The following is a 26,153-nucleotide window of genomic DNA, read 5'->3' as shown; positions in this document are numbered from 1 at the left end:
ATGGTGACGAATCAGCGGTCACGAACAGTGCCAAAAACACCAACAATGCTAGGACCACAAACTTCAACTTCATCTTGTTGGTTTCTAATTGATAAAATTCGTTCGCCAACTATTTATAACATAGGAACGCGTCATCATTTATCTTGATATTCTCAGTAAAAACTCAGTGTTAAGGTCAGTGAAGAAGAGGCCTTGCATTTCAAATAAGAAGAAGCGCGCAATTAGTCACAAAACAAAGAAACTAAACGTAATAGGAGAAAGACAGTGAAGTATTTTTTTATTTAAAATAATCTTTTTTGAACAATATAAAAGACACAAGCTACAAAGAACACGAACGCAAAAAACATCAATATTTTATCAGTGAATTCCCTTCGCCCATACTTCGCCAGCAATTTTCCCGATTGGCTAATTGTACTTGACGTTATTTTGAGTTCTTCCTGTGACCCGATTACAGTATCAGAGGAAGTAACTAACGCGTCCAGAGTATCCGCACTCCTTTTCGTCGTATCAGCTAATTGCCTACTGATTGATAATAATTGTTCTGTTACATTTGAGCTCATTTTAACCAAATTTTCTTTATCCCGTTTTTGTCTTTGACGCAGTACCATTTCTTCAGTTTTCGGTTTTAATAACTCTTCTTGGGCCCCCTTTTCTATAGCCAACATCGCATTAATATTGGCTTTTTTAAACGCTTCCATTGTACTACAAAATTTACTCAAATTAAACTTTAACACACAACACACCCCAAATCACCTAGCTAATTGTTCACGATATGAAACAACATCTTTCAAAAACGTTGAATTTTTACGTTCTTTCGCTATGTCCCCGAATTTGTCGATGAATTTCCGCAAAGCGGAAATTTTTGAACGTCCCGCGCTATTCAAACCTTGCAATTCTGCCAATGGACCGACGCATGCGTTAATGTCCTAGGACAACACAGACGTGTCAAAAATTAAGTACTATTTAGGAATAATACACACCTGGATTATGGCCCTGATTTGTAAATTATGCTCAGTTATGTCTTTTCTTAGCGTTTCTAACACGTAATCGGATGAATCCATCGTTTTTAGCAAATTTAACACCCGACTAATCTAATGGAATGTAAATCTAGTAACCTACTCCTCCGCAGGGTTTTCTGTTTTTGAACCAAAAAAAACCGCCAATAAAGACGTTTTCAAAAATTAAAATTTGAAGGTTTCAATTTGATACTAAATTATTTCAATTAATCTTAAGTTGTCACTTGTAATAAGCCCTTACGTTTTTTTAATCCAAAAAACGTGATGATAAGTCCAAGGTTCTTATTTGTTTTTCTGACGAAACTCCAACAAAGATAAGCTTAACCATTTTTAAATCACCAGATGGATTATTATTTATTATTCTCTTTAAACAATAATAATGAGAAACCAGAAACTTATCACTTATCACAGGTTTTATTTTTATCTTCTCATAATTATGTTATTAGACTGTAGATGTCACGGTGGTCAGCAATTCGATACGCGATACAATTTCAGCGGTTATCAAACTTTTCTCATTTTTACCACTAGAAATGCAATTTTTGCTATTTTTCTAATTATTTAAGACTTTCTGTTAAGGTTTAATATAAAATTACAAAGAATTATTGCTTTTTTTGTCCAAAAAAATTCTAGAAACAAATTCAGAAGTGGTTTCTTTGTCATTCTTTGAGAAATTTTGTTTGAATACCGCTGGCTGTGTATTGTATCGTTTGATAAAATCTGTCGATGATGAGTCAGACAACAGCAGACCAGCAGACGACTTACGACTTGTTCTGTAGCAGCAGATGATAGTGACAAGTGTTGTAGTGTTACCATAACCGTCCAAAATCAACTTAAGAATTCATAGTGATTGTAAAAAAGTGTAGTGAATTGTGAAAAAAGACTCGAATTAATTAATTTATCCACCGCTGACATATCATATCTGCTATGATAATCGGACTTCTGGAAAGTACCAATCTGTTTTTTCCGAAAACATTGCAATGACTCCTCAATACAACCCCAATTTGCACTACACGAAACAGCCCTTGTTGACTCATCAAACGCCTGTGATATTTTACAATAATGCAAGCAAAAAATCAAAAGTTAAAAAAGAGAAAAACAATACAATTAAATGTGTTATTGTCGGAGACAAAGAGGTCGGAAAAACAGCCTTAGCAGTATCGTACAGTAATGATACTTTTCCCAACCAGTATGTTCCAACGGCCTACGATAATTACAACGGTAAGTTGGGAAAATAATTCCAATTGTAGTTTTTTTCTTTACCTGGTTTACCTGTTGAAAGGTCGGTGTTAAGGATTTAACCTTGTTACCTGAAAAGTACCTGAATATGGGAGAAAATTCAGTTTTTTACTGTAACGACCTTTATGACCAATTAAAAACTATTTGATATGGTATTCAAAATCCATATGTATGTTTCCATTCCAGAATTTTAAAGTTCGGAAGAAGGCTATTCACTCGCGACCTTGCCTTATTAATTGAGACTTTTTATAAAAAATAGCTTCGTGTTTAATTTATATAATTATCAACACTTGCAACTGCGTTTTCCCGAATTTAATTCATCATAATTTGACGGAGAGATGGGATAAGGTCGAGGTGTTTAACCTTGTTGACTTATGAACTAAATTAGCCCGATGATAAAGAGTTGATGAACAATTTCTCGCGTTTATTATGCCTTTTAGTTCGAGGAGTCAGACTGAGGTCAAGTCAAAATTATTTTAATTTTGAATCGGCAAAGTAGCCTTGAAACTTCCACTAGATTCAATCAAACTTCGTTGAAAGGATGTTGAATGATAGTCAAGAAAAGTTTCAAATTTCTTTGTTGGATCTCCAACCTGGCAGCTGTTGCCATCTACCTGAGTTTGTTCCTCAAGACTATAATAAAATCCAGTCACTCAGCCACACATAGATTGATTTATTAGTAAATATTAATTCGAGTTATCAGTACCGATATTAATCAATGAGTAATTTTTTCCGGTCCCATTTCATAATTTTTCGTTAACCGTAACAAAAAGACAAAATTTAACCGACAACCTGGCGTGACGGCTTTATTTTGGTGATGTTTTAACAACCTGACGTTTCTTTTGTTTGTTTCAGTTGAGGTTCAGGTGGACGGGAAGCCAATCAGATTAGAGCTATGCGATACAGCTGGTGAGGTAAATGGTTCTTTCGTTTTTTTACCTTTTGGTTCGGTTTGGCCTTTGTACCACCGTTATTTTTTGTGATCCGTAACGTAATCGTTTGATCACAAGAGAACCTGATTGTCTAATTATAATTTAAGGAAGAAAAAAACATTTGTTAACTTAGTTCAACTGCAGTGATTCAGCCAAGAGTTTTATTACTCACGCCACACTGAAATAGATTTTAGTTCCCTGAGAAATATTATTAGTTATTACTCCGTGATAGCAGTTTTTCCAAACACGATTTTTTTCCAAACTGCTATCAAATAACAATAATATTGCGCAAATTTTTACAATTTTACGACGCTGTTTGTTATTTTTCTTATATTTAGTTAAAGACATATTAACTCCATCATTAAAAAAAATATTACCTAAAATCATACAGCATACTGATTGCAAAAAAGATAGTGCGATTATGTTTCTCAAACAAAAATTAAATAATAAATTTGAAGATTTTTTATGCGTTTACAGTGTTTACACATGTTATTTACTCAAAGTATTATCAAATTCATTGCAAATACATACAACCACTGGTAGTTTTTAATTTATTTTTTTGAAAACGGGTAGAATACTATATTAGATTTACGATGTTTGGGAAATGTTTGAAGAAAAAAGCTGAATCCTTATTACTATTTGTTTTGCAGTAAATAGTCTAAGCTTATTTTATTTCATTTAATTAGAGTAGTACGTCTTTTAACAATAATTTTGAGTTGAATTTCCTGTTAATATATTCAAAAACATTCATAATAGATTTAATTTTCAACAATAAATTAAGGAAAACACGGGTGGTCACGACAGTTTTCAGTTTTTCGTATAATTTTACATATAAATTTACTTTTCAAATTATAACAATTATAAAGATGATGAATATTAATATGATTATTACCAATTCACATGACAAATGTAGGAATAAAAACATGGAAAATAATTAAATAAAATCTATAAGTGATTTCTAGAGCTCTTCTTGGAATTAATAATCTCTTTCTAATGAGAGCATCTCTGGGAATAAAATTCATTTTTTTTATAGAAATTCCCAAAACCGAGAGATAAGATTAGAAAAAAAATATTGTAAAAAATTTGTAAATATAATAAGAAAATGGTGAACTTTGATGAGATAATTTTTCACATAAAATATTTGTAAACTGCGTCTGATAATACAAAATATTGTGACGAAATGGTTGAAAAGCAAATAATTTTCAGTTCTAGAAAAATCTCTCAGGGTGAATCCAGCGTTTTTTGATTATCGCTTTCATAAAAAAAATAATGTGCCAAAAAAAACTTTTGGAATTTTAAATTTCGTTGTTAGGTTCTGCATTTTTTAATGATAGCCTACTATGATTTTTTATCGACTAGAACCAAGTTTTTTTTTTTAAATCATTTGCCTTCAGAAAATAATAATTAATAAAAAATTAAGTGCTGTAAAACATGTGATGGTGTTTTGAGAATGAAATTATGCGATTTTTTTATCAAAATGGCAACTCACTGAAATTTTTTTTAATGTGGTACACTTGGTTGCAAAAAAATCGGAAAATGTCAAAGCATAAAAATGTCAGATTTTTATATTTTTCCATAGTTTGAACATGGCTTAATTCTAAAAGGTTAAGTTAGAACTGACAGTTAATCTGTAGAACTCACTACTCATTCGGTTTTTACGTAAGTACTAAACTAATTGATTATCTTAATTTGCATTTGAATGCGACAGATGACACATTGGCAACTAAATTGACAAGGGCAAAACCCGTTTCATTCTAAAGAAAATTCAATTTTCCGTTTTTATTGCAACCAACTGTAGTTGTAATCCTTAAACCATAGTCTTTGCAAAAAAAAGTTTTATAGTATAAACAATAAAAATTTTGTACTCGAATTCAAAAAAAAAAATTTGAAAAATTAACGTCACATTTTTATAGTACATACTTTATCATTCATCATTTAGTTTTTTAAAAAAATATACCAAAACACGTTTGGTTCTATACTTTTTATTCACCCTGTATAGTTGACTTGCAATTAATGATTATTATTATTATTATTATAGTCTTTGTCGAAACAAATTTTCGTAGTAGGTTGCCAGTAAATAAAAAGGAACAAATAAATTAAGAGGAAACAATAATCCAAAAGTTTTGATCTTGAAAAATCATTACATTTGTTTCGCACATTTAGTTTTTTAAACGCTTTTTTTCACCTGCTGTGTATGCGTAATAATAAAATAACAAAAATAATAATTTCAACACTAGCATATGGCGCGCAGGGTTTAATAAAAAAAAAAGATAAGAAAGTGTAAGAAGAAACCCGAGTTAGTAATTTGAGTTGTGAGTGTGTCCAACCGGTATTAAGCCTCGAACAGAGTTCGATCTTTTATTCAGTAGAATGATTTTTTTCCAGGACGATTTCAATCCTCTCCGCAACCTCTGTTACCCTGGAACTGACGTTTTCATGTTATGCTTTTCTGTGGTGAAACCCGCGTCGTTCCTCTCAGCCTGCACTCGGTGGGCCGACGAGCTTGCGAGATACCACGATGCCGCGGTGGTGCTTGTGGGCACCCAGAGTGATCTTCAAAGTAACACTGAAATTATTCAGGGATTAAGACAACGCAGACAACGTCCAGTGCGTCCGTCCGAAGCCAGACAATTAGCCGAACGTCTCAATGCGCCCTATGTTGAGACTTCGGCGAAAACGTGCCAACATTTGAAAGAAGCTTTTGATCAAGCCATTATGTTGGCATTGAGGAAGAATAAGAAAAGGAAGCCGTGGCGAAAATTGTGTTGTTTTTGAAGAAGAAACCATTCCGTTCCTTGATAGGTTGTGAATTCGGGATTAGACATATCTGTCTGATATACAATTTTGTCAGAATTCTCTCTTGATAGTATTATTTAACGACTGATCTAAATTTTATGGAAATATGTTCTTTCATCGCGTTGTGATAATATTTTTGTTAATCGTCGACGCAATAATTGACAAATTTATTCTTTGTCATGATGTGTAAATACATTACATTTGGGTGTTTGTCCCCTCATTTTTATTTACATCATAAGTTAAGTGTAATTAGATCTCTTTAGATTCGTTAGGTTTTAATATTATACAATTTTACTGCTCATATTAATACTCTTAAAACGTATGTAAAAATGTGATAATTGGTTTTTATCCAACCGTATTGTATATGGTTACTTGTTTTAGGCTTATTCATGGTGTAATAATTAATGGTGTTATTATTCTTCCAAACGAGAAAATTTAAATTTTAAGATTATATTTATTAAACAGTTATTTGGATTTTAAACATTTACTTCTTTCTTTAATGCCACCCATGAGATGCAGGGAAAGTGGGGCCAGTTACTAAATCTGGCCGACATTTTTCCACTTTCTGAGTGCAGCAAATTTTTAAATCATTTTATTTTTACGATTCATTAAGTTTACGTTATCAGACACTATAATAGCTGGTAATTACATTAAAGCCTTTAATAATATACTTTCCGCTTTTTATTACTTTAGAAAGTTGATTTTTAACAGTGTTTTGACTGAACTCAGAAACTGGGTACGCAAACTAATGATGCGATTAATACGAGTATATAAAAATATTATTTACAAATTCCAGAACTCAAATATCCTATTGCACCATCACAAATCTTTAGATAAAAAAAAAATTCGACCATCTGCACAAATACAACTTGATGTATTTTGTGTTGCCTACATGCAGGCGTTTAACATTTAACATAATCATTTCCAAAATTATCATATCAGTCATCAGTGACTGAATTGATTCTTTTGAAACATTATTCTTTAACATAAAGGATGAAACACAGACAGAAAGCCAAGTTCCATCACAATCCTATAACCACATTTCACAACAGTTCACTGCAGTTCATTGACCAATTGTCAAAACAAAAATCATTAATCGAGCAATATGTGATTTATTCTGGTTTAAAATTCAAGTAAATTTATGTAAACCTAACTTAATACTGATCCAATCTTGAATTATCATAATTGTGACAAGAAAATGTGGAAATTTGGAACTTCATAATCCATAACCTCAAAAATAATGAACTTTAATGACATCTACCATGAGAAGCAAGTTAGAGAATTATGTGCTTTGCACGCTTTAAACAACTTATTTCAATCGAAAGATGCATTTACGAAAATGGAGCTCGACGTAATTTGCCACTCTTTGTCACCAGACAATTGGATAAACCCCCATAAATCCGTACTGGGGTTGGGAAACTACGATATTAACGTCATAATGAAAGCCTTGCAATCGAGGGGATATGAAACGATTTGGTTTGATAAACGAAAGTAAGGCTTTGGTATTACTCGCCAGATTTTAATTTAATTAGGTTATTATTTTAGAGACCCGAGTTGTTTGAATTTTAAAAATATCTGTGGGTACATTTTGAACGTCCCCAGTGAGTATAAAATCAGTTTTATTACACTGCCCTTACGTAGGAGACATTGGATAACAATCAGGCAACTAAATGGATTGTTTTATAATTTAGATTCAAAACTAGAATCGCCCCAAATAATTGGAAGGGTACATAAATACAATTGACATTTGAAAGTTGTACAGTTTTATATTGCAGGAATCTGACCTCTTAAATTATTTAAAAGAAGAATTGGATTGTAGAGATAAAGAATTATTTTTAGTCGTTACAAACGACGTAGGAAAAGAGCAAAGTTGGTTGAAGAATCAAGCCAGTTACAGCAACCTCCAAGAGAGAGAAGCCGAAATAGTACAGTTGAGGGACATTACAAGCGATGATGTTAACGTTACAATCAATCCCTTATGTAATAATAAATCAGATTGGTCATAAGATTTGTCTAATTGCCATTATGTGTTCAAGGGCTTAATGTGTGTTTTTTAATGCTTTTTGTGAATCATTAAAAATAGAACGAATTTCAACCAAACAGTTTATTTTTCATTGTCACTACAATTGCCATTTTTCGGTAAAATTAGTCTTTCAGAATCTAGACGCAAATCGTCCAAAACCATATAGACATGTGCCCTAGTTTTGGCATTTATTTCAGTCTGTCGCCCCCACAACCAAATCAAATCAGTATGAGCCAACCCATAGTTGGTACACGACCACAAAATCGCATAATTGTCATAATCTGTTTCTATAACTTGATAAACTCCAGCTCCTGGCAAATACCGACCCACAACTCTCGGTAATTTCGTTACAGCTTTGTAAACTAAAACGCTTGGATGGCGTTTGGAAGGCGACGCAACTCCTTCACTCACCGTGAGACTCCCAGACCTACACCAAGAAATCAACTCTCGATCTTAAAAAATCAAATCTCACCATCTACTTTTCGTCTGGACATCAACTTGGAGTTGACCTTTCGAATTCTGCGTCAAATCGACACTTACACAACTCGAAACCAATTGCATAAGATAAAAAGAACGCTCAATTTCGTACCAACGGCCTGTAAACTGAAAATTTCGACGCGTGGAATTCAGCTGACTCATGAAAACATTTTTCGAAATCGAAGAAATTGGAACTCACCCTGCTCACGTTAAAGTTGTTCATGTATTCTAATTTCGGACATTTCCCAAGACCAGAACAGAGGATTTGTTCAAAGAGAATTATCAAAAATAGTACAGAAGTGCGATGTTCGTCAAACATCACCATTTTAATTTTTGATTTAACATTTTAATTAAGACTGTTTATGCAACATTAGCATAAAACCGAAGGAAATCATTGCTACACACAAGGCGACGTAAATAAGCGTAAACTGTATTTGCGATTGTGCTATGAAGAGCGCATTTCGAAAAAAAAGATAGTTTTTGTAAAACGCGAGCAGACGTGAGCACTTTCCCCTGCCAGCGGTTCTAAAGAGCATTCTGACCTAAAAATGCTCACCACGTCATCTTTATATCAATTTTTTTCATTATGTATCTATTTTAAAAGAAGAAGAAAGATTATCAGAAATAGTATCTTCTAACAACGTTTTTTGATAAAAGTGTTACAAAATCGTCACAGCATAAGCGAAACGTATTTTTCTAAAATTATTAAAAAAGATAGACGTAGCGGACCTAAAAAATTGTAAACAGTAAACAGAAAAGGTTTTTCACCAAAAATAATAAAACACTAAATAGAATCCACTCAAAAAATGTTTGGCTAAGACAGCCTATTGCACTACAATTTTTGTCCATTATACACAATTTACAAGAAGTTTCTGACAATTTATTTAAAAATTTTTTTTACTAAAGTTTATTAAATACTCCTACATACCAAGTGTTTAACATAGTAAACGGAATTTTTGATGAACACATTATTTATAACCGAACAAAATCGAAAATAAAATTGACCAAATTCAGAAAATGATACGCAATTAGTACTCTTGTGCTTCTCGAAAAAGAGGACAAAAAATCAACCTCAGAAAACTTAAATACAAATACTGGTTTGTTGCTGTTTTAGAATTTAAAGGACGAGGAAAGATACGAAAAAGATTTAAAACAATTTATTTATTTAACATCAAATTTACAAATATGAATGATCGCTCAGATGCTCCGTACCTTGTTCCTGGTCCTCGATGTGCGTCAAATCGCAAAGTTGATTAACAGTCTCCAAAATCACTTGAAGCGTTTTAACATCTTGAACATTAGGAATATTATTATTTAAAACTGCAGTCCTATCCGCAATCGCATTTCGCAAAACCTCAATATCTTCAACACTCTCTTCACACTCTTGATCAACTTCAATTATAATTTCTTCGTCACAAGTTACCGAGATGTCGTCACTAAGTTGTACCGTCGATTTGAAATAAGTCACCCAAATGTAATGTATGTGAACACACATCGCATTTCCGATAAAAAAATCAACACAACTGCAACTGAAGCAGTGGAGACAAATGCGACAAGTCGTGCAGATTAAATTGCAACATTTCTTCTCCAAATATTTCTGGACGATATGAGAGATCCTGGATTCCTCTTCTGTGACACTCCAAACGTTGTCACTCAAATGATTCCCACTCAGTCTTTTTTCCATTAACAAGGCGTGTCTCGTGTCATTTTCACTCACGAAAAACACACGATTCGTCTTGGTTTTCAACATAGAGTTGACCGTTTCATCCCGAATAAATCTGATAAGTGAGTGAAAAATGATATCAAATCGCGTCTCCAAATCCTCGTTAAGGTACTGCCTCAAAACGTCGTTTATCACTTCGAGTTGTTTCAGAGGCAAATCTGAGCCGTTCCTGTAACAAGTGGCCCAATTTTTCGGGTCACTGTAACTTTTCAAAAAATACTCTAGAAAATCTTTAAAATCGTCATCGCTGCTGAGGACTTTCATCGTGTCGTCGAGATTTTCCACAAATTCGGTCTCGTCAGTGATATTTTGGAAAATCTTCAACGAGTCGTAGACCCATTTTCGCTTCACTCGAGTCACGTCGGTTTCAGTACAAACGATGCGATTCAAGTTTAGCTTCCAATCGACTTCGACCTGGATCGGGTTGTAATAATTACAAGCGACTTCGCCCATTACACATTTCCAAGCTTCGTAATACATCTCATCGCAATTTGTTATTAAAATCGACGGTGCTATAACGCCAACCCTATCTTTTATTTTGTTGAAAAATAAATTATAAGTCCCGTCGTGCACTTTATTAGTGAACATACATGCAGCCGGGAAACTCTCCCAACTCTTCCCGATTACAAAAAGAGTAATCAGTTCGAAATCACAGTTATTTAAACTTGTCGAATTCACAACGACGATATTATTCCCGATTTCTTTCAACATGTCTGACTGGTGTTTGGTCATGAGAATATAACTAAGGTTATTTGATTCAGGGAACTCCTCGATACTGCAATAGAGTACAGGATTGTACTCACATGTGTTACATTCCGTTAAAAATTGATTCACGTTTATTTTATCGACACTTAAAATTTTGCCGTCTTTCAGATCTATGTTGAAGGATTTTCGAATGTTCACTATGTCTTTTCGCCCCAAAAGATTGATCCGTTTCAAATTCCCACTAGCTTTTTTAACTGAATGCAAAACGGATGTAACCGGCAATCCGAGCAATAATTTGGTAGCGATAGAGCCTCTATCCTGTTTGGATAGTTTCACATGCTCTAAATCTACTTCATGTCCGTAATGATTTTTGAAATAATTTACTGATAACGTACCGTCGTGCGATTTATTTACTATTATTTGACTAGTACAGCCTCTGTTTAGTTTGGTCACAGATTTTCTCGCTCTGCGCTTCCTTGTAGTGTCGTCCACATAACTGCGCTTTCCTACAATGAAAATTTAATTACTTTTTGCACTGTGAATCCCTTATACAAAAATAATCATAGCTTTCCAGATTTATATACTAGGTGGCAAATAAAACAATAATCCCTACTGGGCAAAATAACAAATCACCTGTCCTGCTACACTCATAATAGTAGGTCTCAGCCCCCGTGCTTCTGCGCTTCGTGGCCGTCAAATGCACGTATTGTACGTAATTCTCAGTCTCCTCATTGTGCAACCACTTCTTAAACTCTACAATTTTGACAATTTTAAAGCAATCCAAAATTACCCACTTTACCTGTTGAATTAGGAAAATCCAGATTCAGTTCAACCATATTCATCTCATGTTTGGCATTGAGGTGTCTCCGCAACTCGCGATTGTACTTAAATGAGATGTTGCAGCCCTCGAGACACTTGTAGTGATAGGTGTCAAAATCCCCCGGGAGGATGTCTATTCGTTCAACATCCACAGCGTGAACCATGCGAAGGTGTCGAGTTAAATTACTTTTCACGGAAAATTCTCGACTGCATTCCGTGCATTTTAAAGACATTATTCTTTTAATATTTCTATTATACACAAAAGTGACACATGTCAAAAATGTGAGGTTAGGATTTTTGCGCGCCAATTTCAAAAAGCGGAATCACGTCTGAGTGATTCGAGCAATACAAACACAATCATGAAAAGAAAATGTCACAATTTAAAGAGATTAACACGTTTCCGAAAGCTCTCAAATTTACGCCTTACAATAAAAATGATTTTGATTTCGATTTACTGAAAAGTAACAGAACGCATCTTTGTCGCGATAGTTTGAAAGTGTGTAAAGTTATTATTTTGGGTGATTTGTGTGTAGGAAAAACGTCGCTGTTAAATCGGTAAATAATAATTATACAATGGAATACTTATAATTGATTTTTGTAGCTTTTCTCATAAAATATTTGACTCTAATTACCGCACAACAATAGGCGTGGATTTTCATTCCGAACAAGTCAATATTTTGGGAATCCCCTACTATTTACAAATGTCATTTAATCAATTTTCCTTTACAACAAAATAATAAATCAATTTGTAGATGGGATACGGCAGGTCAGGAACGCTTTAAATGCATCGCTCAATGTTATTATAGAAAAGCACATGGTAATAAAAACCGATTTTTTTTTACAGTTATGCTAACATTACTTTCAGTTGTTATGCTAGTATTCGATTTGTCCAATATAAAAACCTTGGCAAATTGCAAAAACTGGTTACATGATGCCTTAGAAGTGTGCAAAGAAAACGCCCCTTTTGTTTTTCTCGTAGGGTCCAAAAAAGATTTGCTTGTAATTAATTTAACGTTTAATTCATTTCTGTTGCTATTTAAAAATATTTCAGTCAGAGGAAGGTTACAACAGTGTCGAAAAAATCGCAATAACAACCGCAAAAAACATAAACGCGGAATTCTGGAGCGTCTCATCTAAAACTGGCGAAAATATTGACAACTTGTTTATCAGGGCTGCAGCTTTGAGCTTTGAACGGCACATTAACATAATCGGAATGGAAAATATCAACAACAATAGCAAAAAAATTGGAACTGAATTAATATGTATGATATGTCTGTGTATTTTTTTTAACTAACTCTAACACTTTGTAGGCGTCGAAAAAAAGAAGAAGGGTAATAATCGAAATAGTGGTTGTAATAATGTAATTAAGTGTACAAAAAATTAAAAATAAACAGGTTTTTCTTCTAAAAAAGTCTCAATGTTTGTTGTATAAGCAACCAGTTATACGCCACGCTTGACCTTGCCGAAAGTATGTAATCACCAAAACAGCCTTGCGTTCATTTTGCCCATTTCTCGTACCTTGATGAGAATGATCAGATAAATTTTGTTGCGTCCGAGCCTTTGACGTAGTAACTTTATACCCAGTGTTTCCAATTAATTGTAATTTACGTTCACTGTTTTAATAAAATTAACGAAAAAATTTAAGTGTTACGCCCCCATTTCGCAACAAGTGTAACAATTTCAGTGTAGGTTTTTGTGACCAAGAGGTTCTTCGTCAATTTCTGGGGTATCAATAGCAGTCAGGTACTGAGGTAATGAATAATAATTACATGGACTGCACTAATAAGCCAGTTTGCGCGGCAAATTTAAATTTAAGGGGAAAATTCAGTCTAATGACCCAAACCTGCCCCTTATGCTCTCCATTCGTCGTCAATTAATTCCGATTTATTCCAATTTCAACGTCACTGTATGAATTCATATTTATAGGTGATTCGTAATTAACATTTAGACGTTGTTTTCAAGTCACGTACACCAACTTGGTGGGTATGTACATATAAATTTGAGTTTTTGTCAAGGCATTTGAAAAATAAAAATTATATATTACTAGTTATTAATTACATATTGTGTTTTTAAGTCAAGGTCAGAATGAATGTCCACGCGAAGATTAATATAATGACGCTCATTTTCTGTCTCGAGTAATAAATAAAAAAATAAATCTGCAAACGTAATAACATAATTACTATCAATTAAAATAAAACACGATTGGGTATTAATACTAGAAGTAAATGAAACAAAGTGGAGTTTGTCATGTTCTTTCCTTGATTTTTTAACATTGGTTGGTAAATATGTAAAAAATACTGACAAACCTATTCAGATGTCTACATTATCTTAATTTTTGCAATGAAAATGTTGAAAAGGTCATTAAGTTTTATCGGTTTAATTAAATATGAAATGAAATCATCACGTTTGAGATTAGTTTGTTTAAACAACTTGGACCAAAAAATTTAATGTTGGGAAAGTAGAGCAATATTAAAGACAAAATTAGTAAAACGAATGTGTCCTAAAATTGGACATTTATTCAATAGACCCAATGCAAAGCATAATTCCACGTTCTCAATCACCCGAATGACGGAAATGGACTCTGGTTGGCCCAACAACGGTAATTCTCATAAGTCAGTTTTAATTGCTATTGTAATTTTATGTAATTCTAAATGGGTAATAAATAATTTCAACTAAAACTATCCGTAATAATGTTCTGAAATTATAAAACAAACTCATACTGGAAAAAAAACCACCTGTAAACTCTTTTTTTCAATAACTTAATCGTTAGATTTTAAGTAAATCCTGGCATTATCAAAGTTAATTTGGCTGGTTTTATGCTTTAATAATTGTATATTTATATTTTTTTTTAATTAATAATTCGTTTACTTACACTTTATATGGGTTTCTAAAGACCACTCAAATGTGGATATTTTTACATCAATCGACGCGTCTTCAGATCAGAAATTATTGTTAACATTGCGCAAAAACGCTAACTTTATAAGTAAAGGGGTGATTTGTATTAAATTTAAAATGCTGCCATTTACTTTGCCTTAGACCACCTTAAAGCGAGATCTACCTCTCTCTTTCCAACTAAAGCAAAGTAAATGGCAGCATTTTAATTTTGTTTTACAAATAAATTAGCGTTTTGGCGTAATGGTAACAATAATTTCTTATCTGAAGACGCGTCGATTGGTTTAAAAATATCCACATTTGAGTGGTCTTTAGAAACTCATATAAAATGTGCGTTCTCCTTTATCTATAAGTTAAGTTTTCACATTTAATTGACAGATGAGAATTTCGTGGAATTGTACTTGATGATGACAATAATAATAAATAGTTCGTGAAAAATTCAGTTTCTATTTTTTACTTTCTTTTTTACAAAAATATAATTTTTATCAAATTAAATCCGGGGTTGTGTAATGACAAGTAATTATTTAAAGCTTAAATTTTGTTTGTGACCGATAATTTAGGAAGTCATGATAACAAATTTTGCCAATCACAAAATATGCAAATAAATGTTATTATGAATTTTCTCTAGAATCATTTTAATGTAATTCCTTGCCGTGACGTCACAAAAACATTACTGCATTTCGCTATTTAACGTTGAACGGTGTACGAAACCGTCCACTTCTAAAAGTGCTTTGACTGCTTTACGTTTTATAATTGTTCGACAAAATGGATAAAAAAAATATGTGCGATAATTTCAAATTAGTTAGTGTTTTAGTTATTTCGGTGAGTACTAATTGTTAACTTTGCGATTAAGTCGCGTTTTGTTATTATTACAATGCGATTTTTTTTCCAATTCATGATTTATTGATGGTCATTCATTTCTTTAAAAAAAAACAATAAGTAATAATATCGGAAGCTCCATTGTTGCAAAGCGCAGCATCATCCTTTTCACTTTCGTCTGATCAAAAGTGAAATTCAGAATGATCCGACAAAACCAAACTCTTATCGCACTTATTATTCTCGTCGTTCAAAGTTCGTCATTATCTGTTCTTACATGTCATTCCATTTGCTAATAAGTCAAAGTGATTTTATCGATACAAAACGAAGGCATTGCGTCTTTAATTTGGATTTTTTTCTAGATATTAAAAATGGACGAAGCAGAAGCAAGTCTCGGCACTCAACAAATCCCCGAAGCATCCGAATCCCTTTTTAGCACAATTGATATCATCCTGTTGACACTGTTAATAGGTGGTGTTGCGTGGTGGTTCTTAAACAAACAAAAGAAAAAAGATGTAGCCGCCACAGCACGTTCATACTCCATCCAGTAAGTCATTTAAATAAAACTGTAGATTTGTTCTAATTGCGAAATCGCAGACCCACGTCCATGACCCTGCAAACAAGCTCTGACAGTTCGTTTATCAAGAAACTCAAGACTTCGGGACGCAGCTTGGTGGTGTTCTATGGAAGCCAAACCGGAACTGGCGAAGAATTCGCCGGAAGATTGGCCAAAGAGGGTGTTAGATACAGGATGAAGGGGATGGTAGCGGACCCGGAAGAGTGCGATATGGAGGAATTAGTGAATTTGAAATCGATTCCCAACAGTTTGGCTGTGTTTTGTTTAGCAACATACGGCGAAGGTGACCCCACTGACAACGCTATGGAGTTCTATGAGTGGTTACAAAACGGCGACGCTGATTTGTCAGGCCTCAATTATGCTGTAAGTGACCTTGGCCGCCACGTGGAGTTGCTAAATTGATAATTGCAGGTATTCGGCTTGGGAAACAAAACCTACGAACACTACAATCAAGTCGCCATTTATGTTGACAAAAGATTAGAAGAGTTGGGAGCCACGCGAGTATTTGACCTCGGTTTAGGCGACGACGATGCCAAGTAAGCCAAAAAATATTGTATTCAACTCGTTACTAACTCTCGTGTAGCATTGAAGATGACTTTATTACGTGGAAAGACAAGTTCTGGCCAGCCGTTTGCGAACACTTCGGGATCGAATCGACGGGAGAGGACGTCAGTATGCGTCAATACAGACTTCAGGAGTTCAAAGACGAAGTCCCGGAGAAGCTTTACACCGGTGAAATGGCAAGACTCCACTCGCTTAAAAACCAAAGGCCGCCCTTTGACGCGAAAAATCCATTTTTGGCGAAAATTTTGGTCAATCGTGAACTTCACAAGGGCAATGACAGGTCGTGCATGCACATCGAGTTTGATATCGAAGGGTCGAAAATGCGGTACGATGCCGGGGACCACGTTGCTGTTTACCCAATTAATGACTCCGAATTAGTCGAAAAAATCGGTAACTTGACAAATACGGACCTGGACACGATTTTCACTCTCATTAACACCGACGAGGAGTCCAGCAAAAAACACCCATTCCCTTGCCCTACAACCTACAGGACTGCATTGACCCACTACTTGGACATCACCATGAACCCCCGTACCCACGTCTTGAAGGAACTATCGGAATATTGCACCGACCCTGCTGAGAAAGAAAAGCTGAAAACCATGGCAAGCACCTCTCCAGAGGGCAAAGCCTTGTACCAACAATGGGTCAACGAAGACAATCGCAACATCGTCCACATCCTCGAAGACATGCCGTCGTGTAAACCCAAACTTGACCATCTTTGTGAACTCTTTCCCCGCCTCCAACCCCGGTATTACTCAATTTCCTCATCCCCGAAACTCTTCCCTAACACAGTCCACATTACTGCCGTCGTAGTTGAGTATAAGACTCCCACAGGGCGCCACAATAAGGGCGTTTGTACCACTTGGTTGGCTCTCAAGAAGCCTGCCCCTGGCCAGGAGGCCCCAACCGCCCCGATTTTCATCCGCAAATCCCAATTCAGACTCCCCACCAAAACGCAAACTCCGGTCATTATGATCGGGCCTGGTACAGGTCTGGCACCGTTCCGTGGGTTCATCCAGGAACGCCACCAAGCAAAGGAGGAAGGCAAAGTGGTCGGTGAAACTGTTCTCTACTTCGGGTGTCGCAAGAAGGCTGAAGATTTTATTTATGAAGAAGAGTTGCTCAATTACGAGAAGAGCGGCTTGTTGACGCTCCATTTGGCATTTTCACGGGACCAAGCGCATAAAGTTTATGTTTCGCATTTATTACAGAAGAATTCCGAGGAGGTTTGGAGAATTATCGGGGAGAATAACGGTCATTTGTATATTTGCGGGTAAGTTTCAAATTTGGCGGCTTTGGAAAGATTTTAATGTATGTATTTTTAGGGACGCTAAATCAATGGCACCGGAAGTGCGTAATATCGTCATGAAAATTATTCAAGACAAAGGTCAGATGACCGAGCAACAAGCATCAGCATATTTGAAAAAAATGGAAACGCAGAAACGTTATTCCGCCGACGTATGGAGTTAATAAAACGTTTTGTTAGGTGTAATTGTTGTAAAATTAATTTAAAAATTGCCAAGATGCCTAAATTTGTTAAATTTTGGCGACATTCCTGCTATATTGCGACGGGTTGCTACTGTTAAATTTTACTAAACAATATATTTATAATAAATGGTATGTATCGTTTTAATTGTCTTTTTTACCCTCGAAATAAAAATAAATTGTCACGTTGAAAAAATTTGTTAAATTTTACTTCCAAAAAAGAAAAAAAGTACAAGAGATACTATGTACAAATGTTTTATAAATACGAAACTATAAAAAAGAATTATCAATCCTTAGAAAATAATATGAATTCGTTTGCCCATACAACAGTGCAAATTAAAGAAAAATCCAGTTCGTTTTTAAAATAAATTGGAAACACCAAAACCTGGTAGAAAACAATAATAATAATAGGAACATGTATACAAGATAAATGGATTGATCATCCTACAGTCACCTAGTTGCTCCCCAAAAATATACACAAAAGCTAGATTAATATTATCAAAAAATACAATTCTTTATATACAGTAAATGACATTACGAACTACCACGTAAACGATAGCGTAATACACTAAATTTAAATTAGTAATTGAGCACAAACAATAATTATGGTTAGTACTGAAAATAGAGCAGTCAATAAAATATAAACATCACAATAATTTAAAAAATAAAATAAACAAGTTCTTATAAACGTACGAAACGAATGAACCCTATTCGTTTTCAAAAACTGGTATAAAGCAACAACCTAAGTTATGTAAAAATGGTCTCCAACAATATCATTCATAAAAACACGCTTTTTGCAAAAATCAGCTAACTACACTACATAATATTCACGTTCAACAAAAGCTTGATCCAATCAAGTGACTATATAACAAAAAATTACTTTACATATTACGCCACGGTAACACCTGCGGCTTCCTCCCCGCAATTGAGCCATTCGGCGTGTCCTTGATTCACTAATTCCTGATTTAAAAATACTACTTGCTGAAAATAAACAGATGTAAACAGTAAATTCAATATTTATAGCTGTACCTACCCTTGGGCCTAAAATTAAATAGCAATAAACCAAAGGAATACCTTCTTCAGTATAATCGACTATTTGGGTATAGATGATAGCCCCTTTTGTCATTTCTACTACTGCATTGAACGCTTCATCGCGCCAACCCGTCTCTGCGAAACAAAAAAATTAACGAATCATTATGCTAATGAGAGGAAAAGTACCTTCGACCGGTTTAATGTTCGCTAAGAAACATTCCGCCGCTTGAAACGGTAATGACATAAAATCACCTCGGATTTGTCTCAACTTAGAAATTTCGATGTATGAATAACCGCCAAAATCTAAGAATTTAACATAAGCAGTTGCATTTTCTGAATCTGTCGACAAAACGACTGCTCTGTACCAACTATCTTCGGAAAATGCAGCACAGATTGTATTTTCTAAAACAAAAAATTACATTTCCACCAATAGCAAAAAATGCTCAAATACCTGGAACAGGCGTTGGTAACAATGGCGAATCAGCCTCCGAGTAACAAACGTTCATATAACCGGTAAGAATATTAAGATTTGGAAACGACGGATGTGCTGGTTGTTGTAAGAACAAATGATTTGGTGCAACAACACAACTAACAATTGTATCATTATTAATACCCTCGATCAGTTTCAACTAAAAATAATAATTAAACTCGGTCGTTTTATTTCAATTTTTTTTTAGTTACATGTAAGTGATCCGGAACTAGCGATACTGTCGGCACTTCTGGAAGAAATGAGACTTGTTCAAGGGTGACTTCCGGGAAACGTTTCAAGGGGAATTTATCTCTTATGAGTTTCAAAGCACTGTCGATCTCGTTACGAGTGCCTTCGAGCGAACACACTTTTAATTTATTATTTGTTGGATGTTTTCTGACCAATACTTGGGCACCGGTCTTATCTTTGATGTTAGCAACGGAACTGCCATGTTTGCCTATTAGTTTACCAACCAACGATTGTGGAATGATGAACTCGTAAATGTTTAAAGTCGTACTCTCGTTGACCAAAGATCGGGACGGTGGAGGTGTCACCACTTCGCTGCCTCCCTTACCACTATCGTTTGAGCCCTGTTCACGAGCATAAAACACATGAAAGGCTCAACAAGACAAACAGGCAGAGCATTTACTTACTTTCAATATAATTACATTTAAGCAAGTTTTATTTAACTGCACATTTTAAAATCATGTTTGTTGTACAGACTAACAAAATTAGTAATTTGTGTATCGTTTTTTTAATTACCAGGTGCTACATAACGAAGAGAAATATTCTCATTATAAGTAAAACCATACTTTAACCATTATAGAATGTTTAATACAGGGTTACAGTCTGTGTGAAACAAAATTTGCAGAAATTATTCATACATTATTTTCTCCAATGACAATCTTTAACTTCGTGCATTAAACTCGTATGCAAACAAACACTACAGGTACCGAGAAAATTTCATTATACATACCAGGTGAATAAAAAATATGGAACCAATCGTTTTTTTCGTAAACTAAGCACTTTACGAAAAAAATAATTAGTGTAGCGTAAAGTCCAATTAAAATGTGACCATTTATCAAGAATAACATTTTTCGAATTTTTCGAAATTTCTTTTAGTTTTCGAGTTCTGGAAAAATTTTTTTTTTTAATGGCAACCCACCATGGTAATTTTTTTAATTAAAGATTATGATCTAAAAATGACCTCTAATTAAATAAAATTGTTTTTAGCCAGTACTTTTTTTTAATTAATTGTTAAAGTTGCGTTCCGAGCTCATCACGAAGATTTTCCGAACTTAACCGAAGTGGTTGTTTCATACTTTTCATCATGGGAGAGCGCTGATTTCTATGCAGGTGCTTTGGGGTGGTTTCGAATGGACTAAAAATAGAAGAAAATGATTTGTTTTTACATTTTTTGATCCATCCGGAACCACCTCAAAGCACCTGCACCAAAAACCGGGCTCTCCAACGACCGAAGTCATGAAACGACTCCTTCGTTCAAGTTCGGAAAATTTTCGTGATGGGCTCGGAACGCAACTTTAACAATTTATTAAAAAAAAGTACTGACTAGAAAACAATTCTGTTTAATTAGAGGTCATTTTTAGATCATAATCTTTAATTAAAAAAATTACCATAGTGGGTTGCCATTTAAAAAAAAAATTTTTTTCCAGAACTCAAAAACTAAAAGAAATTTCGAAAAATGTTATTCTTGATAAATGGTCACATTTTAATTGGACTTTACACTACACTAATTATTTTTTTTGTAAAGTGCTTAGTTTACGAAAAAAATGCTTGGTTCCATACTTTTTATTCACCTGGTATGTGAAAACATAGAAATGTACAAAACAATCAAAATACACCTTCATTTATCTAGTCGATTTTTAATCAAAATTTCATTAAAACATAGTTGAAAACAGGATATGGCAACCAGTCTAAAAATATTGTTGCACGAATTTTCTATTGTTTTCACAGTTTATCGATAAATCGGTATTTTATCGATGCATTAATACCTTAATGTTTTTATCTGATTATGTGTGATTGAAATTCACAGCTGATTGTTCGATTATTTTGTTGAAACACAAAATTGTACTCAACACAAAATCAATTTTCACTGTTACAATTTTATGACCTTTGAAAATAACAACAATAAAATGACTTTAAACAAAAGGCTGTGTGACTAAAATTAAGTCAATAAAATTTTATGAACTTCTTATCTTTGTTATCTCACAGCAACCGAATTATTTTCATGTACTTGTTTTATTTGGCTCTATATGAATTTAAAGCTTTACGTTAACAAATCTAAGAAAAGCTACTTATTGCATGAATCTGCATCTAGTTAAGTCAAGGTCAAAGAGTAATTAAAAAATCTCGTTCTTCATTCGGACTAAATCTTATTACACTCATACCGAATAAATATGTATTAGTTTTATGAATATGACGTAAATATAAAAATTAGTACTCAAAATTAAATTGAATATTATTCAATATAATGATGTAATTACAAGTATCTTATTTTTTAAAATAAATATGATAACATAAAAATAATAATCTACGGTTTATAATAACGATCTAATCTAAAACTAGACTAATTTTTTTCGATATATTGAGGTCAATACTTAACAAGATAATAGCAAAAATTAATGTTGATTTTTTTTTTGAACAAAGAAACGACATAGGGACTTATTCAAGTCTTGACAGCCATTGAACAGACACCTTTAATCTTATAAGTGGATAATTTTTTCATAATTTTATTGATCTAATTGTAACTTAAGCACATGAGCTATTTAACTGTGTTGTATGCACAGAGAATGTTGTAGAGTGAGATCAAAAAGTCTATCAAGCAAGCGTAGAAATTTAAAACGTATGTCTGTAGAAGATAAAATGTCACAATGACAAATGAGAAATGTCAAAATAATTTTTATGTAAATTATAACAGGAAACCGTGGTGAACGATTTTTATGAATAAACACCAACAAAATCTCATTTTAGGATATTTTGAAACGTTTCATAGAATAATTCAATTTAATTAGCTGTGTTGTAATTTTTATAAAATAATTTTTTGACATCTAGATAACTAAGAGGCCTACTTGATAGAAAGACTTTTTGATCGCACTGTATAATACAGGTTTTGATGTTTATAGTACAAAACGATAGAAACTACAAACATGTTAAAATGCATAGTTCGCCGTTTCCACAAATATTTTTCTTATCAAATTGCATGACAACCTTGTCATTGACTTCGAAGGACGATCTACATAACAAATATGGTTTTAAAATGTGCACATAAATAAGATTTTCGGTTTCCTTTTCGCTTACCTCGCTGTGATTATCAGAGATGCTGCTAAGGGACGGACTGGCAAGCATAACATCCGCTGGACTATGATTCGCCGAATCCCTTTCGCTGTTTTGCCTTTGCACTTCATTATTATTTGAGATCATCTTATCGACTTTAGCATTTTCCGTCGTGACTGAGAGCGGTTTTTCCTCGTTGGCTTTCTGTGCCATCACGAACGATGATTTCTTAACCGGCGTCTGTTTATTAGTGGACGATGATTCACTGGAACTATTTGATTTTCTCATATCAATCGAACCGCCGTATCTCATGGATTTAATTTTTTCAATTTCTAAATCTAAATCTTCGTCAGAAATAACAACAGGATTTGATTTGATAGCTTTAAGTTTGGGCGGGATAACAATATCGATGGGGGCGGAATCGACACCTGACAATGAACGAGAAAATGTCCGGTTTGTTGTGACACTTTCGATTTCTGTTTTTGTCGGTTGTTGCGATTCGGAAGCAGTTTGTATTTTATCACCGGGGTCAGTTTTCGACTCGTGTCTCTTCCGTCTGTACCAGAAATAACTGAATATGACGGCGAGTGCGGGGATACTCCAAATCAGCACTTGGCGCGTATGGGACGGGGCCATATCTTGATCGATCCACGATTGACCCCTTCACCAAACAAACGGTTCTGCAACAATCTCTCATGTAATACACTCGTCCCCAATCAAAATTTAAAGCATGCAGATCCGGAATGAAATCTTTATTAGAAAATGGAACCAAATCTTTGTTTGTCATAACTAACCTTTCATAAAAAATCAAGCAATCTTTCGTTAATTTTGGGCTAAATCCTCTGTTAAAAAAAAATGTTTGCAATAAACGTGCGACATAAGTATGCAATCAAAATAAAAAAAATATTTTTTTTTACATAAAAGTCGTTTTTATCGGCTTGAAAGCTCTTTAAATACTCGTATATGCCTATAGTTAAATATAAACTTTTGCATGATAAAGTTATTCACAACGACAATAACTACATTTTTAAATAATTAAAATATATAAAATGTAAGAGTAAAAAGTTCGATTTAAAATTGCATAGAGACAACCGGAAGTGGTTCCGGTTACAGGTGACATTGAAATTAATGGTAAAATATAGGGCGTAAATAATATTTTCATTAATTTAACAGTACTGCTATAGATTTTTTATTATTATTCTCGAATGTTAAGCCTTGTCCATGACGTAATATTATAAAAAACTGTCGCAACCAAATCACCATTAAATCAAAATAATTAAAGTGTGCTATCCCAAATTTCTTAAAGAAAAATAATTTGGCAACGTGAAATACCACTGGAGAAATCGACAACTTATTTAGTTCGTTGAAATCTATCTAAAAACGTTTATTCTGTTTACTTTTTTTCATAATTAATAAACATTATCCCCTAGGTGCTTACATCTTGTATATTCTACTATTTTCGTTTAATTGAACACAAAAATTTGCATAATTTAACTGGCCTATGCCACTTCTGCTAAACCACCGATTGCAAAATGTCAAATAATTTATTACGAAATGGAAAGTAGTACGGGACCAGAAACAAGGTAATAATATCAATTTTACTCGAGAAAGAATGTCTGAAAACTAATGTTAAGGTCGTCGAGTTAATTGCTAATTCAAAATCGCCTGTTTCGTTAAAAAATTACAAAAATTATTTTCAAAAATTATTTAGAGATTTGCATCCCTCAAAACCAAACAAATGATGAGTATAATTCAATGGCAACAAAAATATGTTACAATGTTAAAAAATATTTTTGAACAAATATCATAATCTTACCATTCTGATAATTTAAGCTCCAAATTTCTCGCAAATTTTTATTTTATCTTTTTGCACAAAGCCTAACACTTGAGAAACGTGGCCGTTCGCAATATTGAACACAATCACACGAGCTACAATTCCTCACCGGTTAACGTTACCACGTGGCTATTGCCTTCACTTCATTCGGTTTAATAAACGCATGCGCGTCCTAGGATGAAGGCCGAATGAACCCTGAAAAATCCCCGGCGGGAAATCGTTTCAGGGGTGGTACATTTTTGTGTAATTTGCAGTTATCCGCCCTTGTGGCGTTTGTAAGAAAAAGGCTCGGTTGAATGACCGTGATCGACATTTCAGCCCGCATAACAAGAACTGCATTTTTTATTCCTGAATACAAGGAAAAAAACCAATGGACTTGTTTTACTTTCTTCTTTTAGGCGTAACGGAGCAACACGTTTCTCAATCGAGCAAAAAAAATCTAGTTTCACTAAATTATGTCACGTTGGACAGGGTGAAATGGCTTAGTTTGGAAAAATTGTAATTAAAATGAAAGTTCGATGCAATTTCTTGCAGATTTATCGCTGATGTTTTATAAATTATAATGAAATGATGCAGAAACAATGGATTTTAATCAACCGGTGATTGAAATTAATTATTTTTCAAATGAGCGTTTCTTATGTCTCATTCCATGCTTTTGATGAATATTTAAACGCTTGATTTTTTCAGTCCGTCTTGTTTATAAAAAGTGGATTTTCAAGTCAATGCACCACATAAATTGGTTCTTCTTCAGTGATTTGGAACCACGTTTAAAGATTTACTAGAAGCAATGTCAGAAATTCTCTTAATATTTTAATTCAGCATTTGACATTTTAATACCAGTTTGATCTCTTCCTGTACTCCATTTCTCTACCCCCACATCTAAATGTTTCGTGACTGGCGATCTTGTTGAGGTCACCCCACTTAAAAAAAAAACTGACTGACCTAAAATAAGAATTTCTACTTTTGTTGTTTATCATTTCCGGCATTCGATGCCAGAAACTTTTCCGTTAATTCCGAATTCTGCCCCCGTACTGAAAGGGACGTTATTTCATGCTAATAATAATTACACGCAACGCATTAACACACATCACGTAAATAAAAACAACACCAAACCATTTAAATTTCCGCCAAATCCTGCAATTCATAGTAAGAATACTGAGTTATTACTCGTTTCATTTCAAATTCTCTTGACAAATCCTTACAGTTCTGTAAAAACTGCAAAATATTGAAAGCCGGCCACACTCTACGTCTACAAATTAATCAAATGAAAAGCATTTACTCACGTTGAATTATATGTTGTTCCTGGCGGTAAATCAAAGAAAACACTTCAAGATTTGATAAGAATCGTAGTTTTAGCAATGAGTTTAATGAATTTTATTGAAAACTGCAGAAATTGTGATGATCACTTTCCACGTGCTCACAATGTTTTCCACAATTTCTCAATATGGCGGAAAAAAGTTCGG

The 26,153-nt window shown here is 33.9% G+C and overlaps 8 protein-coding genes and 1 long non-coding RNA gene across 11 annotated transcripts; 5 read left to right on the top strand and 4 right to left on the bottom strand.

Moving 5' to 3' along the window:
* Positions 1–251: 251 nt before the first annotated feature.
* On the bottom strand, positions 252–1,440 carry LOC123010101 (vesicle transport protein SEC20). Its single transcript, XM_044406790.1, has 3 exons — positions 981–1,440; positions 754–926; positions 252–702 (listed from the first exon to the last, which is right to left on the bottom strand). The coding sequence occupies exons 1-3, from the start codon at positions 1,059–1,061 to the stop codon at positions 282–284; spliced, it is 675 nt and encodes a 224-aa protein (XP_044262725.1). The 5' UTR covers positions 1,062–1,440; the 3' UTR covers positions 252–281.
* A 312-nt stretch (positions 1,441–1,752) lies between these two features.
* On the top strand, positions 1,753–6,461 carry LOC123012484 (cell division control protein 42 homolog). Its single transcript, XM_044410441.1, has 3 exons — positions 1,753–2,234; positions 3,108–3,166; positions 5,570–6,461. Exons 1-3 carry the CDS (start codon positions 1,994–1,996, stop codon positions 5,957–5,959), a joined length of 690 nt encoding a protein of 229 aa, XP_044266376.1. The 5' UTR covers positions 1,753–1,993; the 3' UTR covers positions 5,960–6,461.
* Positions 6,462–7,013: 552 nt separating this feature from the next.
* Positions 7,014–8,080, top strand: LOC123012841 (josephin-1-like). Its single transcript, XM_044411015.1, has 3 exons — positions 7,014–7,471; positions 7,526–7,706; positions 7,756–8,080. Exons 1-3 carry the CDS (start codon positions 7,221–7,223, stop codon positions 7,984–7,986), a joined length of 663 nt encoding a protein of 220 aa, XP_044266950.1. The 5' UTR covers positions 7,014–7,220; the 3' UTR covers positions 7,987–8,080.
* Positions 8,070–9,144, bottom strand: LOC123012848 (apolipoprotein D-like). Its single transcript, XM_044411027.1, has 3 exons — positions 8,680–9,144; positions 8,476–8,606; positions 8,070–8,430 (listed from the first exon to the last, which is right to left on the bottom strand). Exons 1-3 carry the CDS (start codon positions 8,803–8,805, stop codon positions 8,085–8,087), a joined length of 603 nt encoding a protein of 200 aa, XP_044266962.1. The 5' UTR covers positions 8,806–9,144; the 3' UTR covers positions 8,070–8,084.
* Positions 9,145–9,622: 478 nt separating this feature from the next.
* LOC123012605 lies at positions 9,623–12,012 on the bottom strand. The gene is made up of 3 exons (XM_044410640.1): positions 11,708–12,012; positions 11,542–11,661; positions 9,623–11,414 (listed from the first exon to the last, which is right to left on the bottom strand). Exons 1-3 carry the CDS (start codon positions 11,958–11,960, stop codon positions 9,658–9,660), a joined length of 2,130 nt encoding a protein of 709 aa, XP_044266575.1. The 5' UTR covers positions 11,961–12,012; the 3' UTR covers positions 9,623–9,657.
* An 85-nt stretch (positions 12,013–12,097) lies between these two features.
* Positions 12,098–13,138, top strand: LOC123015794 (ras-related protein Rab-34-like). The gene is made up of 6 exons (XM_044415755.1): positions 12,098–12,282; positions 12,329–12,430; positions 12,480–12,544; positions 12,593–12,726; positions 12,779–12,989; positions 13,038–13,138. The coding sequence occupies exons 1-6, from the start codon at positions 12,098–12,100 to the stop codon at positions 13,109–13,111; spliced, it is 771 nt and encodes a 256-aa protein (XP_044271690.1). The 3' UTR covers positions 13,112–13,138.
* Positions 13,139–13,263: 125 nt separating this feature from the next.
* On the top strand, positions 13,264–18,205 carry LOC123015792 (NADPH--cytochrome P450 reductase). 3 transcript variants are annotated; one of them, XM_044415753.1, is made up of 6 exons: positions 13,264–13,470; positions 15,798–15,982; positions 16,033–16,375; positions 16,424–16,548; positions 16,596–17,849; positions 17,902–18,205. In XM_044415753.1, the coding sequence occupies exons 2-6, from the start codon at positions 15,807–15,809 to the stop codon at positions 18,044–18,046; spliced, it is 2,043 nt and encodes a 680-aa protein (XP_044271688.1). In that variant the 5' UTR covers positions 13,264–13,470; positions 15,798–15,806; the 3' UTR covers positions 18,047–18,205. The 3 variants fall into 3 exon arrangements, with proteins under 3 accessions (XP_044271688.1, XP_044271686.1, XP_044271685.1); XM_044415751.1 differs by having other exon boundaries at positions 13,265–13,478; XM_044415750.1 differs by lacking the exon at positions 13,264–13,470 and adding an exon at positions 15,294–15,441.
* A 38-nt stretch (positions 18,206–18,243) lies between these two features.
* On the bottom strand, positions 18,244–26,153 carry LOC123015793 (KH domain-containing protein akap-1). Its single transcript, XM_044415754.1, has 7 exons — positions 25,974–26,153; positions 22,881–23,536; positions 19,775–20,152; positions 19,545–19,722; positions 19,280–19,495; positions 19,095–19,228; positions 18,244–19,042 (listed from the first exon to the last, which is right to left on the bottom strand). The coding sequence occupies exons 2-7, from the start codon at positions 23,490–23,492 to the stop codon at positions 18,950–18,952; spliced, it is 1,611 nt and encodes a 536-aa protein (XP_044271689.1). The 5' UTR covers positions 23,493–23,536; positions 25,974–26,153; the 3' UTR covers positions 18,244–18,949.
* Positions 25,140–26,105, top strand: LOC123015795. Its single transcript, XR_006413404.1, has 3 exons — positions 25,140–25,329; positions 25,378–25,836; positions 25,895–26,105. It is a non-coding gene; the product is annotated as an uncharacterized LOC123015795 (long non-coding RNA).

Source organism: Tribolium madens, unplaced genomic scaffold, assembly GCF_015345945.1.
Source record: "Tribolium madens isolate multiple individuals breed KSU strain unplaced genomic scaffold, Tmad_KSU_1.1 Scaffold_19;HRSCAF=116;Tcas5.2_LG9, whole genome shotgun sequence".
NCBI classification, from domain to species: domain Eukaryota; kingdom Metazoa; phylum Arthropoda; class Insecta; order Coleoptera; family Tenebrionidae; genus Tribolium; species Tribolium madens.
The sequence above is the reverse complement of the archived record's forward strand: the minus strand, read 5'-3'. Positions and strand labels throughout refer to the sequence as shown.

Coding starts and splice junctions, on each gene's coding strand:
- LOC123010101 (XM_044406790.1), bottom strand. CDS start 1,061: ATGGATTCATCCGATTACGTGTTAGAAACGCTAAGAAAAGACATAACT. Junction 927..980: donor AAATCAGGGCCATAATCCAG/GTGTGTATTATT, acceptor GTGTTGTCCTAG/GACATTAACGCATGCGTCGG. Junction 703..753: donor TATCGTGAACAATTAGCTAG/GTGATTTGGGGT, acceptor TAAATTTTGTAG/TACAATGGAAGCGTTTAAAA.
- LOC123012484 (XM_044410441.1), top strand. CDS start 1,994: ATGACTCCTCAATACAACCCCAATTTGCACTACACGAAACAGCCCTTG. Junction 2,235..3,107: donor GGCCTACGATAATTACAACG/GTAAGTTGGGAA, acceptor TGTTTGTTTCAG/TTGAGGTTCAGGTGGACGGG. Junction 3,167..5,569: donor TATGCGATACAGCTGGTGAG/GTAAATGGTTCT, acceptor ATTTTTTTCCAG/GACGATTTCAATCCTCTCCG.
- LOC123012841 (XM_044411015.1), top strand. CDS start 7,221: ATGAACTTTAATGACATCTACCATGAGAAGCAAGTTAGAGAATTATGT. Junction 7,472..7,525: donor ATTTGGTTTGATAAACGAAA/GTAAGGCTTTGG, acceptor TTATTATTTTAG/AGACCCGAGTTGTTTGAATT. Junction 7,707..7,755: donor CGCCCCAAATAATTGGAAGG/GTACATAAATAC, acceptor TTTATATTGCAG/GAATCTGACCTCTTAAATTA.
- LOC123012848 (XM_044411027.1), bottom strand. CDS start 8,805: ATGGTGATGTTTGACGAACATCGCACTTCTGTACTATTTTTGATAATT. Junction 8,607..8,679: donor ACAACTTTAACGTGAGCAGG/GTGAGTTCCAAT, acceptor CGAAATTTTCAG/TTTACAGGCCGTTGGTACGA. Junction 8,431..8,475: donor GTCCAGACGAAAAGTAGATG/GTGAGATTTGAT, acceptor TTCTTGGTGTAG/GTCTGGGAGTCTCACGGTGA.
- LOC123012605 (XM_044410640.1), bottom strand. CDS start 11,960: ATGTCTTTAAAATGCACGGAATGCAGTCGAGAATTTTCCGTGAAAAGT. Junction 11,662..11,707: donor GGATTTTCCTAATTCAACAG/GTAAAGTGGGTA, acceptor TCAAAATTGTAG/AGTTTAAGAAGTGGTTGCAC. Junction 11,415..11,541: donor TTATGAGTGTAGCAGGACAG/GTGATTTGTTAT, acceptor TTTTCATTGTAG/GAAAGCGCAGTTATGTGGAC.
- LOC123015794 (XM_044415755.1), top strand. CDS start 12,098: ATGTCACAATTTAAAGAGATTAACACGTTTCCGAAAGCTCTCAAATTT. Junction 12,545..12,592: donor TTATTATAGAAAAGCACATG/GTAATAAAAACC, acceptor CATTACTTTCAG/TTGTTATGCTAGTATTCGAT. Junction 12,727..12,778: donor GGTCCAAAAAAGATTTGCTT/GTAATTAATTTA, acceptor AAAATATTTCAG/TCAGAGGAAGGTTACAACAG.
- LOC123015792 (XM_044415750.1), top strand. CDS start 15,385: ATGGATAAAAAAAATATGTGCGATAATTTCAAATTAGTTAGTGTTTTA. Junction 15,983..16,032: donor GCACGTTCATACTCCATCCA/GTAAGTCATTTA, acceptor GCGAAATCGCAG/ACCCACGTCCATGACCCTGC. Junction 17,850..17,901: donor GGTCATTTGTATATTTGCGG/GTAAGTTTCAAA, acceptor ATGTATTTTTAG/GGACGCTAAATCAATGGCAC.
- LOC123015793 (XM_044415754.1), bottom strand. CDS start 23,492: ATGGCCCCGTCCCATACGCGCCAAGTGCTGATTTGGAGTATCCCCGCA. Junction 19,496..19,544: donor GTTACCAACGCCTGTTCCAG/GTATTTGAGCAT, acceptor TTTTTGTTTTAG/AAAATACAATCTGTGCTGCA. Junction 19,043..19,094: donor ATTTAATTTTAGGCCCAAGG/GTAGGTACAGCT, acceptor GTTTATTTTCAG/CAAGTAGTATTTTTAAATCA.